Source organism: Paramisgurnus dabryanus, chromosome 2 (assembly GCF_030506205.2).
Source record: "Paramisgurnus dabryanus chromosome 2, PD_genome_1.1, whole genome shotgun sequence".
Classification (NCBI taxonomy): Eukaryota; Metazoa; Chordata; class Actinopteri; order Cypriniformes; family Cobitidae; genus Paramisgurnus; species Paramisgurnus dabryanus.
This window is the reverse complement of record NC_133338.1, coordinates 2439978-2455691: the sequence shown is the minus strand read 5'-3', so window position 1 is coordinate 2455691 and position 15714 is coordinate 2439978. Positions and strand designations below refer to the sequence as shown.

At 36.9% G+C, this 15714-nt stretch overlaps 1 protein-coding gene across 1 annotated transcript; it reads right to left on the bottom strand.

The window, feature by feature from the left end:
* Positions 1–68: 68 nt before the first annotated feature.
* LOC135783692 (C-type mannose receptor 2-like) lies at positions 69–3735 on the bottom strand. Its single transcript, XM_065294443.1, has 5 exons — positions 3692–3735; positions 2906–2944; positions 2455–2826; positions 1013–1354; positions 69–827 (listed from the first exon to the last, which is right to left on the bottom strand). Exons 2-5 carry the CDS (start codon positions 2940–2942, stop codon positions 457–459), a joined length of 1122 nt encoding a protein of 373 aa, XP_065150515.1. The 5' UTR covers positions 2943–2944; positions 3692–3735; the 3' UTR covers positions 69–456.
* Positions 3736–15714: the final 11979 nt, after the last annotated feature.

The window sequence follows — 15714 nt, the reverse complement described above, 5'->3', positions numbered from 1 at the left end:
GACTACTGGTTGTAATATATGAGTTTATTTCAATTGATGTGACTGATATTTGACATACAGGATCATCTGTGTCAGAGTTTCAGATTCAAGCAGACATTTCTAAAGATGATGAAACAGAAAAACACAAACACACATCTGTATCATCTGTTATTAAAACTATTAACACAAACTCATATGAACCTCTTAAAATTCAGAAATAAATTTCATTTCACTTTGATATAAACTCATCACCTCATAATATTAAAAATCACAACACAAGTGAGTAAATGATGAAAACATCTGTTCACTCCTAAAATAATTTCTTACCCCTTACTAAAAACCAAAGGATTAAATAAGTGTGTAAGCATGCAATATATGATTTACCACAGAGAATAGTTTAATCTTATAATAATATTTATTTAATATATATTAAAACGCAAACTAAAGAGAAAGTGATGAACACAAACATATATCATATCATTCTGAATCACGTGTGATGCAGATGAAGTTGAGTTTGTCAGTATCAGGACGACTGATCCACTGATGATCTCCTTCACGCTGAACAGCTCCAGATCTCACTACAGGATCACAGTCCTCTACTGATGTCCCGTTCCCTGGAGCCCATTTCTGATAGCACACCGGCTCTCCATTCACCCAGAACCAAATCCCCACACTACAGGAGTGACGTAACCCCATCCATACGGACGCAGTCGAGGCGTTTACAATCACTTCTTTCAACCAGCGCTGAATCTTCTCTGAAACAACTGAAACCAGATCCACATGATGCTGTCTGCAGTAAACCAGAGCTTCAGGCCAACTCATCTTCTCCTTGATCAATATCAGATTATCTACAAACACAAACATACAGGAAAAACACTGTGAATGATCTCAGATCAGTTTAAAAATGAAGAAACTTCTGTCATTAAACACACATTGACGTTTATTAGGCTACATGATCAAATACATGAGTGACAACACAAGCAGACTACCTATAACACAAGATTTGTTAAGTGTTTTGTGAGAATCTGCTCACCTTCATGACACACAAAAGTTTGAGAAACACTGCAACCGATATTATTCCATTGACCTAATTCATTCACATAGACTTCTGTACATGGTTCAGAATTATCACCATTAGGTTCATCAGACTTCCATTTTCTGAAGGTCGAGTTACTGTTATCTGACCACTGCCATGAATCACTGAACAGACCAATCCAGACTTCATTACCATTATTTTTAATTTTTGTCTGAATCTCATCATTCTCAGTTTGATTCCTCACACTGGTCAGATCAGTATGATGCTGTCTACAGAAACTCTGAGCTTCTGTCCATGTTGTTTTTTGAGTCTCTTCATAGATGTAATCTTTGCTGATCTCTGATTAAAAAAGTAAAGAAACATTGATTCAATAATTTTCATCCATTTTCACAACACTCATGAGCAGTTTCCTGGACAGGGTTTATTCTAGTCCCAAACTGAAACGCATGTTTGAGCTGCATTAGTTTAAAAACATCTTACCCTGACTGGTTTTAACATAAATCAGTGAAATTGTATTTTTTTAAAGATGCACACCTGTAGTGTTAATTTAAGCTATGTTTTTAAAAACTTCCTAAATGTCCTAATGTAGTCCTTATAATAAATAAGGCCTAGTCATGAACCCTGTCCAGGAAACCACCTCTTAAAGTTTGGATGTTAGATTCGTCTGTAAGTCTTGAGTTACTGTGTTTGTGTGCGTGTGTGTGTGTGGGTTGGTCTATGTGGTTTACGAGGACATAAATAGTGTATAATGACATGTTTATTATGCTATTAAGGTGGTTTACGGGGACACAGACAGTGTCCCCATAAACGGAAAAGCTAAAAAAACATACTAAATGGTAGTTTTTCATAGATTAAAGACTGGCAACAGGTTTTTGTGACATTGGGGTTAGGGACTGGGGTAGGTAAGGGGAATAGAATATAACAGTTTGGACAGTATAAAATGCATTGTGTCTATGGAGATGTCCCCGTAAACCACATACACCAACATGTGTGTGTGTGTGTGTGTGTGTACCTGGTAATTATCACATTGTGGGGACCAATTGTCCCCACAAAGATAGGAATACCAGTGTTTTTGTGACCTTGTGGGAAATTTTGATGTCCCCATGAGGAAACAAGCTTATAAATCAAACAGAATGATGTTTCTTGAAAATGTGAAGTAGCAGAGGGGTTTCTGTGATGGTTGGGGTTAGGGAATGGGGTAGGTAAGGGGAATAGAATATACAGTTTGTATAGAATAAAATGCATTACGTCTATGGAATGTCCCCACAAAACATGGAAACCAGAATGTGTGTGTGCGTGTGTGTGTAAATACATAAACTCATGTTATTTCTGTTTCTTAACTGTGATGATGTTTATTATTGTTGTCTTATGTTTAACTTTACATCTTATCATGTTTTGTTAAGTGAAGGTTTTCTGTAATTTTATGAAGCTGAACTCACCGTTGTAGCAGATGAAATTCAAATGATCATTACAGTCCTTATGATCCCATTTTCCACTATTCTTCATAATCGTACAATCATTTGTGTTATCTGACTGTTTATTTTCCCAGTTCTTATAGTCCACAGTGTGACCCATAGACCACTTCCATTTATAAACACTTGTATTCTTCAGTCCAATCCAGACATGCAGATCATTATCATTCACACCGTTGTTCTTTACTTTACTCATCAGCTCATTCATGTCATTCATGTTGTTGACTGTGGCCAGATCTGTGTAGTTTTCTCTGCAGTATCTCTGAGCTTCAGTCCAGTTCATATTGATGTTTATATGATGATACCGGCGCTGACTGCATTCAGATACTGAACAGAGAGCTATGAAAGAGAGCGTTTGATTCTTTATTAAAACACATTGAGTTCACATGACATTATAAACCAGACACACATCACTCACCAATGACAAGAAGTCTGAAATATACAGATTCATCCATTTCTGAAGAAGAGAAACATTGAATACTAAATGTTAATTTATTCAGACGCATCTTGGAATTGTAAGATATAAATATTGCCTTTTTATAAGAGTGGATTCACTACAGTCGTTCAGCTGAAATGACTAAAGAAACATTAACAGGAAGATGGTGTAAAACTGTATTTCTTGTCAATTATCACCCTTCAAAACTTAACTTATACCAACCATGAGATATTACCTGATAGTAAAGAGAACAAAGAAATAAAGAAAGTTTAGAAGAAAGAAAGACACCATTGAAAACCACAAGATTATTACAGTTTTCTAGCATTGTTTAATAATGAAACCACATTTTCCCTAACCTTAACCCTACAGTTACTCTTAATACAGTTTACCCTACTGTTAGCCAAACAGTTAACCTCACCTCCAAAACTTACTCATACCAACATAACACTGACACAACAATTCTCATTTAGAAAACACACATTTCATTCATAATACACTGACATAAAAACACTAACAACAGAAAGCATTACATAAATAATACAATTTATTTTTTATCTTTGAATGATTTTTGACACAAATCAGTATTTCATTATAGGATAACAACGGTTCACTTTATTGAATGAACTCAATCATATGTGAATGAATCAGAAATTATGCAATTTCAATATAGTACAGTACTGTAGTATTGAGGAGAAATGTCCTGACACCCTCATTCATTGCGTCCAGTAAAGTCATTATAATATAAATAAAAGTTTTAGTTGTTCTTACTTTTGATGTTGTGTGTTTCTCTTCTGAATCTGCTGTTTCTCTGTCTGTGTGTTTAGATGTCATTATATTATATCTGCTCTTCAACACCTCCCATCATTTGTGTATTTTTAATAAGGTCTTATTTTCATATCCTTCTTATTTGTATAATTTCCACCTGTGGTCTGTTATGACTGCGGTGATCTTAATGATGTTTGTCAACAGTCACAGTAAAATAAAGCAAATTATCAAATAAGAAAATAAAGATGAGGTCCACGAGATGTGTTTTTAGTAATAATTAACATGTTGTAACATATTCAGGTCAAATATATTCAGTAAACACAAAAAAATAAATCGACACATTCTTAGTTAAAGTTAAAACCCTAATAAATTATTATTAAGTCAATGAAGTTACAGGTCTCCAGAAAACTTTATTTAAGTTTGCTAAACCTGGTGGTCATGTAGACTAAACTAGTTTAGGTCAACAACTCGAAGTTTGCAGTGCACTTAAACAATTGAGTTAACTTGGTGTTCATATAGAATGAACTTAAATTGTTGTTTACAGGAAATAAAAGAAATCCATGACTAACTTTTTGTTAATGAATGAATTAATGAAAAAATTTACTTAATTATCCATAGAAACACACATCATTGTCACATATAAGGCTTATGGGTATTCCTTGTGACTTTTGTACTGATAATTTTAAGTTCATTGCACTTAAATTTCTTAGTTAGGTTTTTGTACTTAATAAGTTAAATGAAGTAAGATTGTTAAGTTATGGATCCAAGATAAAATAAAAATGTAAGTTATGTTTAGTCATGACTACTTTATTTTTTTAAGTACAAACAACATCAGGTTGTATTTTTTACAGTACTGAACACAATTCATCTGCTATCATCTTTACTGTCTGTGTGTCTGAATTCATCATCATTACAACAATAACAACCTGATGGTGTCAAATCTAAAAGTGTTGTGAATGTTTATCAACAGTAAAGAGATGAGATTTCATTAAAGATTCACACAAAGATGTTGTATAGCTTCAGAGGACTGATAAAATACACAAGTTGTATAGACTATAATGCTGTTTTTGTGTTGTTGTCAGGGCTGACAGAAAACAACATGAAATATTTGCATTCATGTCCTCTATTCAAATAACTTATGCCTGAGGGTCCTGATCAACATAAGTTTCTTTTATTAATTAAAGTCCTCACAGCATATCCAAATTATTTCCTCATCCAAAGACTTTGCATTAAATATGGATGAGATAAATATAGACATTACAAAATTGAATACTTGGTTCACATTCAGGGGCGGAGTGGGACAAAAAAATCTACCGGGAAATTTTGTAGACCACCAGCCCTCCGTGGTAAAAAAATAAATAAATAAATAAAAGAAAATGGTTCCCGGTAAATACGCAAATGCTGAAATCTAAAATTACATCAAAATGACTACACAACTACATGAAATACCAAGTGTAATAATTATTATTTAAAAGGTTAACTTAAATACAATGATTAAGCCTAATAGTATCAGTAATCTTCCATGTCTGGAATGAATGTATTCTTGAGTCTATAGACCGTTTCAGCAGTAACAACGTAAACACGCGGCTGTCGCGGTCGCACGTAACTTCAGGTAAACTCCGCTAAGAATAAATAACAACAAAGTTCTTTAAACTTAGTTTATTTATATAACAAGCAAAACAACAACACGTAGATTACCTAAGAAACCAAAACATTTGTTATTTTCGACGAGGCATTTGTTTAAGAGATCAGTTTAGCAACTACTCAGACAATTTAAAAAAACGAAACCGGAAGTAAGGTTCGGATCCAGACGTGTATCACGTGAGTCCGATGAAACCGTCTATAAGGTAACAATAATATAACACGATAACTTTTGTTTGAAATGGGTTTGGCTAAAAGAAAATATTGTTTTGTCTATACTACTACTTATGGGTTAAATAAAATTGCATTACTAAAAAGAGACTAAAATACAATTTCACTGACTAAAATTAAATCTAGACTAAAATGTTATCAGATTTCGTCGACTAAAACTAGACAAAATAGTCATGGATAAGTCTGACTAAAATAAGACTAAAATGCCTTTGGTGAATGCTGCTGTGCTCAATACAGGTCTACTGTATCTTTGACATTAAAACGATCTGACAGAATCTCCTGGTGATAATTTCTGAGGATGTCCACGGTTTGCTGATATGTGCTTGTCATTGTGCATCCAAGCCAGCCTTTTAACACAAATCAGGGCTGGCCCTGGCCAATTTGCTGCCCTAGGCAAGATTTCACCTGGTGCCCCTAGAATCAGAGACAATTGTGTTCCGATCATTTTGTTCATTAACTTACACAGAAACAAACTGCACAGCTTTGTCTTGTTTTTCTTTATTTTGAAAATATTTTGGAAACACACACACACTGTCAAGGCATTTGACATGGTTAGAATCTTGTCTTTTTTAGATTTTAATACTGTACATTTAACTTAAAATATTTAATTTTGTACATGAAAACAGCCCTTATTAATGAATTATTTGTAGCATATTGTAGTGTCTCGAGAGATCGTGCTCATTGTTAAATGCGTTGCACTGAAGCGGCAGTTTAAAATATAAACCCAGAATTTAGTGAACATCAAAAACAAGAAAACGGAAACAACAATCAGAAGACGCGGGATTTAGCCTACATAACGTTACACAGACCATATTTAAATTTCGATGTTTCTGGCCAGAAATACCAACTTGTTCACTTTGTCTGGTATTAATAAGATTCGCATTGGAGTGCTGCTGGCTGCTCGCCGCGGTGCAGCCAGCACTCCAATGCACAGCTTATTAATACCAAACAAAATGAATAAGTTGGTATTTCTGGCCAAAAACATAGAAATGTAAACATGGTCTGTGTAACGTTATATAAATCCCCCGTCTCAGTCTAATTGTTGTTTCCGTTTTCTTGTTCTTGACGTTCCCTGAATTCTGGGTTCATATTTTAAACTGCCGCTTCGGTGCAGTATAGCCTCGGAACATTTAACAATAAGCACAATCTCCCGAGACACTACAATATGCTACAAATAATTCATTAATAAGGGCTGTTTTCATGTAAAAAATGTAATATTTTAAGTTAAATGTATATAAACATAAATATTAATAAAAATAATAATTTGGGCGCCCCAAGAGGTGGGCGGCGCCTTTAACATTTGCCTATTCTGCCTATGCCCAGGGCCGGCCCTGCTGCAAACAGTACAATCCTTATTTAGTTGCGTCTAAGGGTTTATCTCCGCACAGCACGTTTATTAAACACAGGATCACTCGTGTGCACACATTCACTCAGTGCCGGTCCTAGATGCTGGGGGGCCCTAAGCAAAGCTTTTTGAGGGGCCTTCTGTCAGTGCATTCAGACCCTGATAGCACACATACATCTCGGAGACGTCTATTTGATGTCTGCGTTTACATCTGCAAGATGTCTTATTTAGATTGTTTTCTCATCTGCAATACGTCTGTGAGACGTCTCCTAAAAGATGTCATATAGACATATTGAAGATGTCTGCAAGACGTTTTTGATTTAGAATGTATGTAAACCAGCTCTTTTCCTTTATAAGATGTTTTTACACACCAGATGTATTCCAGATCTCCAGATCTTTACCAGACATCTTACAGACGTGCCTGTGCTATCTGGGTAAAACCCAGTCAATGTTGCTGTTAGTTAGTTGTTAACTAACCACATAGTGTATTATCTTATAGCTGTATATTATTCCCATATGCACATTACTTTGAAACCCTGACTGATAAACTTGCTGATTATAACATGAAACATGTATTTGCTGATAAGTTGTTTTGATTTAAAATGTGTTGTGAGAAGCACTAAAAAATTAACCTGATCTAAATGAATGTAATGAATCAAATTAAATTAAATATAAATGCATACTGTTAATACACAGGGGTTAAATTGGGATTTGTTATGTGGGGGGGGGGCTCTGTGGGGAGGGGTACTTCGAGGTGTAACATGTTTAATACTGATGACAGCAAAGCCACTGGTGTGTTTCAATGACATTCTGGACCTCTGATAGGATTTGATAAGTTTCAGCTTTAAAGGAGCATTTCACCCGTAAAAACATTAATCTTTATTGAAAGTGTTATATTTGTAGTCGAAATGTAACATACATTTAGAATTTAGTGCCTATCTGAAAATGGGTGTTTGTAGTCTCATTCCCTCAACAAAGACATTGCACTTCCTTCTTTCAATGATGCAAAATGATGATTTTTACATCATTGAAAGAAGGATGTGCAACACTGAAATCTGTATTTCTTCTGTCTCAGCGGCAACTGAGGAAATGATGCACGACCATTCAAAAACATGACTGGGGTTCTAACTATACAAAGCTTAATGCAAATGGGTGAAGTGTCCCTTTAAAACTGTCCCAGAGGTTGACCCCAAATATTTTAAAAAGAGTATCTGATTTTAAATATTGCAAATCTATGAGTTTGACACCCTATATCCATTTGTTGCACATGTCATTATGCACAACTGATCAAACTTTAAAGGAAGTTAAAAGAATCAATCTCCTTGAATAATTCTAGGCATAAGATGCCCAAAAAGACTCAATTAACAAGAAAAGGTACAACACACAGTACTGTATCAGCAACATGTCTTATAAATTAGCCATAGAGATTCCCTATGCTGGTCAGCAGCTAAAACAATCATAGTTAGGTTTGATTTGTGTAATCAAAATACATTATTTTATTATGAGTTATATCCAGTGTTATCCAGTTAACATACTGTAATTAAACGAGTGACATATACTTTAATCCTTTACAAATTTCAAGTCTTCGATTAAGTTTTCTTGACGTGGGCACCATTCTTACCTCTCTCTCTCTCTCTCTCTCTCTCTCTCTCTCTCTCTCTCTCTCTCTCTCTCTCTCTCTCTCTCTCTCTCTCTCTCTCTCTCTCTCTCTCTCTCTCTCTCTCTCTCTCTCTCTCTCTCTGTGTGAGTGCATGCTGGGAGCGAGTGCGGACGGAGCTGTTTGGCGTGAGTGAGAGCGCTGCTTTGTTGATGCAAACTTTTCTTCCTTTCTGGCTACTTTTCATTGCTAGTTGCAGGATTAGTGTTTTGTGGTTTCCCGCACTTCGGTCAGCGGGGGGAAAGGATGGGGTCGGAAGCGAGAGACCCCTCGTTTCTCACCCCCAGGCATGGCTGTAAATGCATGCTGATGCTGATGTTTCAGTAGAGGACTGTTTGATAGCTGTAAGTACAGTAATTGGTGGAGGAAATATTCAATCTGCCTCACGAATTAATAAAGCTATCGTTTTTTTCCTCACTGACAGTCGTATGGTTGACGATTTGATAGAATCAGGCATAACTATTAACAATACTTTTGTCCCGGTGTTGCCTTTGTCAAGTCCGTCTAAAAAGGTTGTATTTTCCAATGTTCCGCCTTTTATAAAGAATAAAATGTTGGAATCATTACTCCTAAGGTACGGCAAAATGATAAGCCCGATTAAGATGATTCCACTTGGTTGCAAAAACCCCGACTTAAAGCATGTGATGTCTTTTCGGAGGCAGACTTTTGTGATTTTGAATAATCAGTATGATTCCATAAATCTCTCTGCTAAATTGAAACTCGATGGGAAAGACTATATCATTTTTATTACATCAGATTCTATGAAATGTTTCGTGTGTGGTGAATTTGGACATGTCAGACAATCTTGTCCGAATCAGAACAATCCGGTGGCCTCGGCTGTGGTTGCGGATAACAGTGGGAGGGCCGAAGGTGCGGTTGTTACTGCGGCAGTTGTGGTAGAGAAACCCCAGCGGGCCGGAGAGACTCCCGCGCCGGAGACGCCCGAAGGGAGGCCGGTGCCGGAGGCCTCCAAAGTTCGCTCGGCGGAGCCTGCTGAGGAGGTAGCCGGGCCGAGTCACACGCCCGCTGTCCCGCGGACAGACGCGGGGCCGCTGTTGATGCGGCAGGCGGCATCTGATGTCGACCAGCCTAATGCTGATGATCAAACGCTGACGGATAATATTACTGACGATTCGATTTCTCAAAGTCAAGAGGATTTTTCATCCCAGGAATTTGTGGATGCCAAATTATTGAATGAGGATTCTGATAAAGAGTTTGATGATATGGAAATGTGTGATTACGATGTGATGGATCACGAGTCTGCCTCCGGTAAGTCAAAACTTTATTCTGTTAAAGAAATTACTCTTTTTTTGGATACAACGAAGGGTCTTCGCAAGCCAAAGATTGAAAATTACTTTCCGGATTTGATTTTTGATTTCATGTTCAACGGCAATGAGAAGCGCCTCTCTAGATGAACTTGACAAACCTAAGCGATACCGTCTCAAGAAGTTTATGAGCAGTGTCAGAAGTGTTTTAAAAACTAAGAAGTACTTATGGACATATTTTTTCTGAGATACTTTTTCGGATTCTTTTTACTGTGTGGGTTTAGTACTTATTTCTCTATGGCACCGCTGAGGTTTTGCTCTTTAAATATTAACGGGTGCCGTGATGCTGTTAAAAGAGCTAGTCTTTTTGACTATGTTTCTTTAAAATGTGCCAGTGTAGTGTTTTTACAAGAAACACACACTGATGTTCAAAATCATGTACAGTGGTTGTGTGATTGGAAGGGGCAGGTTTTTTTGAGTCATGGCACCAGCCTAAGCGCAGGTGTTGCCATCTTGCTGGCCCCTGAGTTTAAAGATTTACCTGTGAATATTACTGAAGTGGTTCCCGGTAGATTGATTAGAGTGGATGTGACACTTCGGGGCTCTGATTTCTCTTTTTTAAACGTGTATGCGCCCAATGTTGGGGCTGAACGGATAGTGTTTTTTGAAAAGCTTAAGGATGCTATTAACGTAGTCCAGAGTAATAGGATTATTGTGTTGGCTGGTGATTTTAACTGTACACTAAACCATGTTTTAGATAGGAATCATTCTGAACCTCATAGCTCATCTTCTGATGTGCTTAGATCACTTGTTATGTATCATGATCTGGTAGATGTCTGGAGGGAGTCTTTTCCCTTAGCTAGACAATACACTTGGGTGAAAATTAATTCTAATATGATATCTGGGGCCAGATTGGACAGATTTTATGTACAAAAATGTATGAGGGAGAAATTTTTTAACAGTTCCATTACTCCAACTGCTTTGTCTGACCATCACCTTCTCTTGGTTGATGTTGTCTCTGCTGAGAAAACCTATAAGCAACCTTATTGGAAGTTTAATAATAGACTGCTATTAGATCAGGCCTTTGTGCTTTCTTTCACTTCTTTCTGGGAGTTTTGGAGAGAGAGGAAATGTCAATATAAGTCCTTAAGTCAATGGTGGGACATTGGCAAAGTCCACATTAAACTTTTCTGTCAAAACTACTCTGCCTACTGTAGGAATAATCTGGATAACACAATGATGCAGCTGGAGCAGGAGATTTTACACCTCAGCAATGAGGGGGACGGTGCAGATGTAAATGGGGCTCTGGAGCGGAATAAGTTTCTATTACGGAACCTTTTGGAGGAGAGGGCACAGGAGGTATTGACCCGTGCAAGATTTTTATCAGCTAATAGCATGGACGCTCCTACCTCCTTTTTCTTCAAACTTGAAAAGAAAACTGTGGACAAGAAAATTCTGGGCTGTCTAAAACTTCCTGAGGGGGGGAGAACTACTGAGAGTCATCGGATACTTTCGTATGCACGGTCTTTTTATGAGGAGCTCTACACTGCTGACCACTGTGAAGAAGAGATGGTTAATTTACTCCTCCAGGATCTACCTCAGCTTTCTAAGAGAGATCAGTCCTTGCTTGACATGCCACTTACTTTGGGGGAGATATCTTCAGCGGTACAGGAATTGTCACCCGGTAAAGCTCCTGGCCAGGGCCGTGCAGAGACCTTTTGAGAGGCATGTGCTGAAACTGAAAGAGGGCACCCCCTCCAAATAAATATCACTTAATAATCATCTTAATAGCTTTATATTTATTCACTATTAATTGAAGAAAAATGACATTTTATGATAGCTTGGCATTATACAGTGCAAAGGATATCTGCCCTTGTAAGTTGGCTTTAACAATTTACATCCTGGGTGTTTGTCTGTATTAGGCCTATTTGTAGTCATGTGTTTGTGAAGTGCTCGCTCTTATTTAATTGTAGAATATATTAATTTTAATTTTTTCCTCTGCTTACATACATAAAGTTACATAAAAATATGTTTGAAGAAAAAAAGGTATTCTGTTTGGTTTTATAAGCTAATTTTTATTATTTGGTTAACATGTTTATGTATGTGATTGAGAAGAGGGGGAAATAGGATATTAAAGATCAAAATATGAGATTATACTATACTATAGCCATACCATAAGCATATTCAACATGTATCTGCCTACCTGGTGCTGAGGACCAGGAACCTTGGTCTTTTGAAGGTGCAAATAACTGCATTACTAAAAAAATATACTAAATACTAAATAGACTTAACTCTATGCAGTTGATTTCAGAATAAAAAGTTATGAACCAAATAATCATACAACTCCCTTGACTAATTCAAGGCATAAGATACATGCATATACAATAAATTATATCCAGATTGCATACTGTAATGAGTGACAGGGCAATATAATGTACATACTTGTATCCTTTACACGTTTTTCGTCTCTATCCAGTTTTCCCAACTGGGCTTTGATGTCTAAGACCTTTCTAATCTGATATGTTTTTGGTGTTAATGTAGGCTAGACATTTACCCGCGCGGGCGCGTCTTCTCGCGTGAGATGTGTTGACTTTAGTTAAACGATTAATACGCGTCATGCAAAAAAAGCGGTAAAAACCCGACCGTGCATTCCGTATACTTGTTTAAAAACTGCTCGCGCTTTGTCAAAAACTCAATTTGGTCGCATTTTGCGCCAGCCCTTGCTGAGTTTGGAGCTCTTAGTGCCCCCTGATTGCCCACTCGACCAATCCCGTCTATGGATAAATCGGCTCTGCTCAAATTTATAAAACATGCGCCGTTATATACATACTAGTGTTTCTTTCGTAATGAGACAGCATTGTACTCAAACAACAAGATACTTATTTACCGTTGCAAGACGTTCAGCTGCCTCTGACTGCTGTGGAACTTCAGCTCGCTGCACTCAGGGGGCGGAGTTAAGAGGTTTGACAGACAGTTTGAGCGGATCCAAAAATATTTAGTTTTTGAATAATTTTATTTGATAAGTATATTTGTAAAACACACAGACAGACGTAAATGTTTAACAATAGCATTAATTTGCATATTTAAAAAAATGATAAAACACCTCCAAAAAAGGGCACTTCGGAGTGTAAGGACAAAAAGGGCATGTGTTCTGCACAGGTTGAGCCCTATCTGTGCACGTGCCTGCTCCTGGCCTTGATGGATTAAATGCGGATTTCTACAAGCGTTTTTGGACTATCATTGGGAATGACTTACTACTCGTTTTTAATGAGAGTATTGAGAATGGTCTTTTACCAGTAAGTTTTAGAAGGGCGGTAATCACCTTACTTCCAAAAAAAGGGGATCTAGAGGACATCAAGTGCTGGAGACCGGTTTCGTTACTTGGAACGGATTACAAAATTTTTTCAAAGACCTTAACGAACAGGATTAAACTTTGCATCTCCTCTGTGATCCATGCAGATCAGTCTTATTGTATTCCCAGTCGTACAATTTTTGATAATCTGTTTCTAGCCCGAGACTTGATTTCATACGCCAAAATGCACACCTTGGACGTCGGCCTTGTTTCCTTAGATCAGGAGAAGGCTTTTGACCGTGTGGACCATGGTTTTCTTCTAAAAAGTCTTAAAGCTTTTGGTTTTGGTACTTCTTTCATTAACTATGTTAAGCTGCTGTATACAGACATTTTTAGTATGCTCAAAATCAATGGTTCCCTTACTAAACCCTTTAACACTCTGGGGTCGGCTGCGGCGCGGGCGCCGCAAACTCTTTATTTTTCGATCACTCCCCAAAGAGACTTAGATAACTCTGCTGATTTTTGACATACAGATATGATTTATACATCATTTAAAACGTAAAATTGTCTAGTTTTTTTCTGTCCACTCCCAATAAAAAAGCATGTTGTGCTTTTCGCAAAATTAAGAAAATAAACATGATGCGCGTTTTGTTCTCTCTCCCTCAGTGAAGTCCTTTCAGAAACACGTCAGAAAAATGAACTGTAACTTAACGAATATTTATGATAGAAACAAAAGATAAATGTCTACATAATGCTTGGAATGTCTGCTTTTGGAAGATGTAAGTGAAATCGAAAACAAATATTGTAATTAGTTGTTAACTGTATTAGAAGAGAGAGATGTACCGTCTTTCTTCTGTTGCTTCATTATCTATAATGAGCCACGCCCCGCTCCATTGAAGAAAAGAGCAGAGATCATCCATATTCATTAGTCAACCCCACAGTCAATGGACATTCCATTCCGTCTCTGCAGCCAGCCATTCACTGCTGTGTTGAGTTTTAATCCGAGTGCTGGAAACATGACATCTACTTGTTTACTCGTGACTGTAACTAAAGTTATCTCCAGACGCGAGTGTGACTCGATCGACGTCCAAACGCACACACAAACACACAATGCCTCATATTTGAAGCGCTTTGTGGTATCATTATAAAAGATGCGATTGCACACATCACATACTTGTTTACTCGCGCCTAAATCTCCAGACAGACGCGAGTGTGTGTGCTTCGTCAGTGTGACGGGATCGATGTCCGACATATAAATCCTTATTTACTTGCGGATGTGTGTCAGTTTCTCCAGACGCAAGTGTTTTCTTTGTCTTCCGTCAAACAGCTGAGGCGACGGGAATGCACATACACAAACACGCGAGTCAGGAAACTCGACGCGCTTTTTGGTATTCTTATAAAATACGCGATTGCAAACAGTACAATCCTTATTTATTTGCGTCATATCTCCGCACAGCAAGTTTTTTAAACACAGGATCACTCGCATGTGCACACATTCACTGCTTTCATGATCAACACGTGAGGTAATGGCGGCGGCTGTAAACAAACATTGATAAGTTTATCACGCGTGTCCCTGGTTGTGTTTCTACTATAATGATTACAAAAACACAAATAGGAGTCCAGACAACGATAGGCAGTTGTTCTTTTGAGCTTTTTACTGCACAAAAGTAAACCTCTCGCTGGCCAACCAAACACTAACCCTGTGTTGAAGTGTGTTCATTTTACGATGGCCAAACAGTATCTTTACCAGGATTAGGCTACCATGGATTTTAAAAGGTAACTTATACTTGTGAAATGAATAGAAAATATTTCAATAGAAATATATATATATATATATATATATATATATATATATATATATATATATATATATATATATATATATATATATATATATATATATATATTATATATATTATATATATATATATATATATATATATATATATATATATATATATATATATATATATATATAATGTGTGTGTGTATTTACATTATATTGAAAAGTAAACCTTATCATGGTTTTACTACAGAGGTAGTTACATTCCTGTTGAACATCCCCACAAGGCTCATTATTCAATTCTTTTTTCTCTCAGCTGTCAATCACTGATTATTCAGGAGCTTTCCCGCCTCCACGCATACAGCCTCTCTCAAGCAAAAGTGTCTTAGAAATTGTAAATCAATATCTTGCTTTATGTGATTGAGTAGACCATATGATTTTCACATCATTTTGAAGAAAAAACTCTAGACTACTAGATCCAGTTTGGAAAGTCTTGGGAAAACATGTTAAGAATGAGTTTTGTGGAGTTATATCAGTGACTTAAAAATTTTGCTTTTTCAAAAACCACGCATAAACATTTTTCTCTCAAAAATACAAACATGTACATACATGTTGATTATATGATATTGTAGCCCAGTTTGTGATGAACACAGTGTTATGAGACTTTTGCCATTAATATGTTTTTAAGCAACTGAAAAAAGCACAAATGTCAGTGCATGTCAAAACTTCCCCAGGGCCCTAAAAACCCCTTAGACCCCAGAGGGTTAAAGTGGGTAGGGGTATAAGGCAAGGGTGTGGTCTCTCCGGCATTT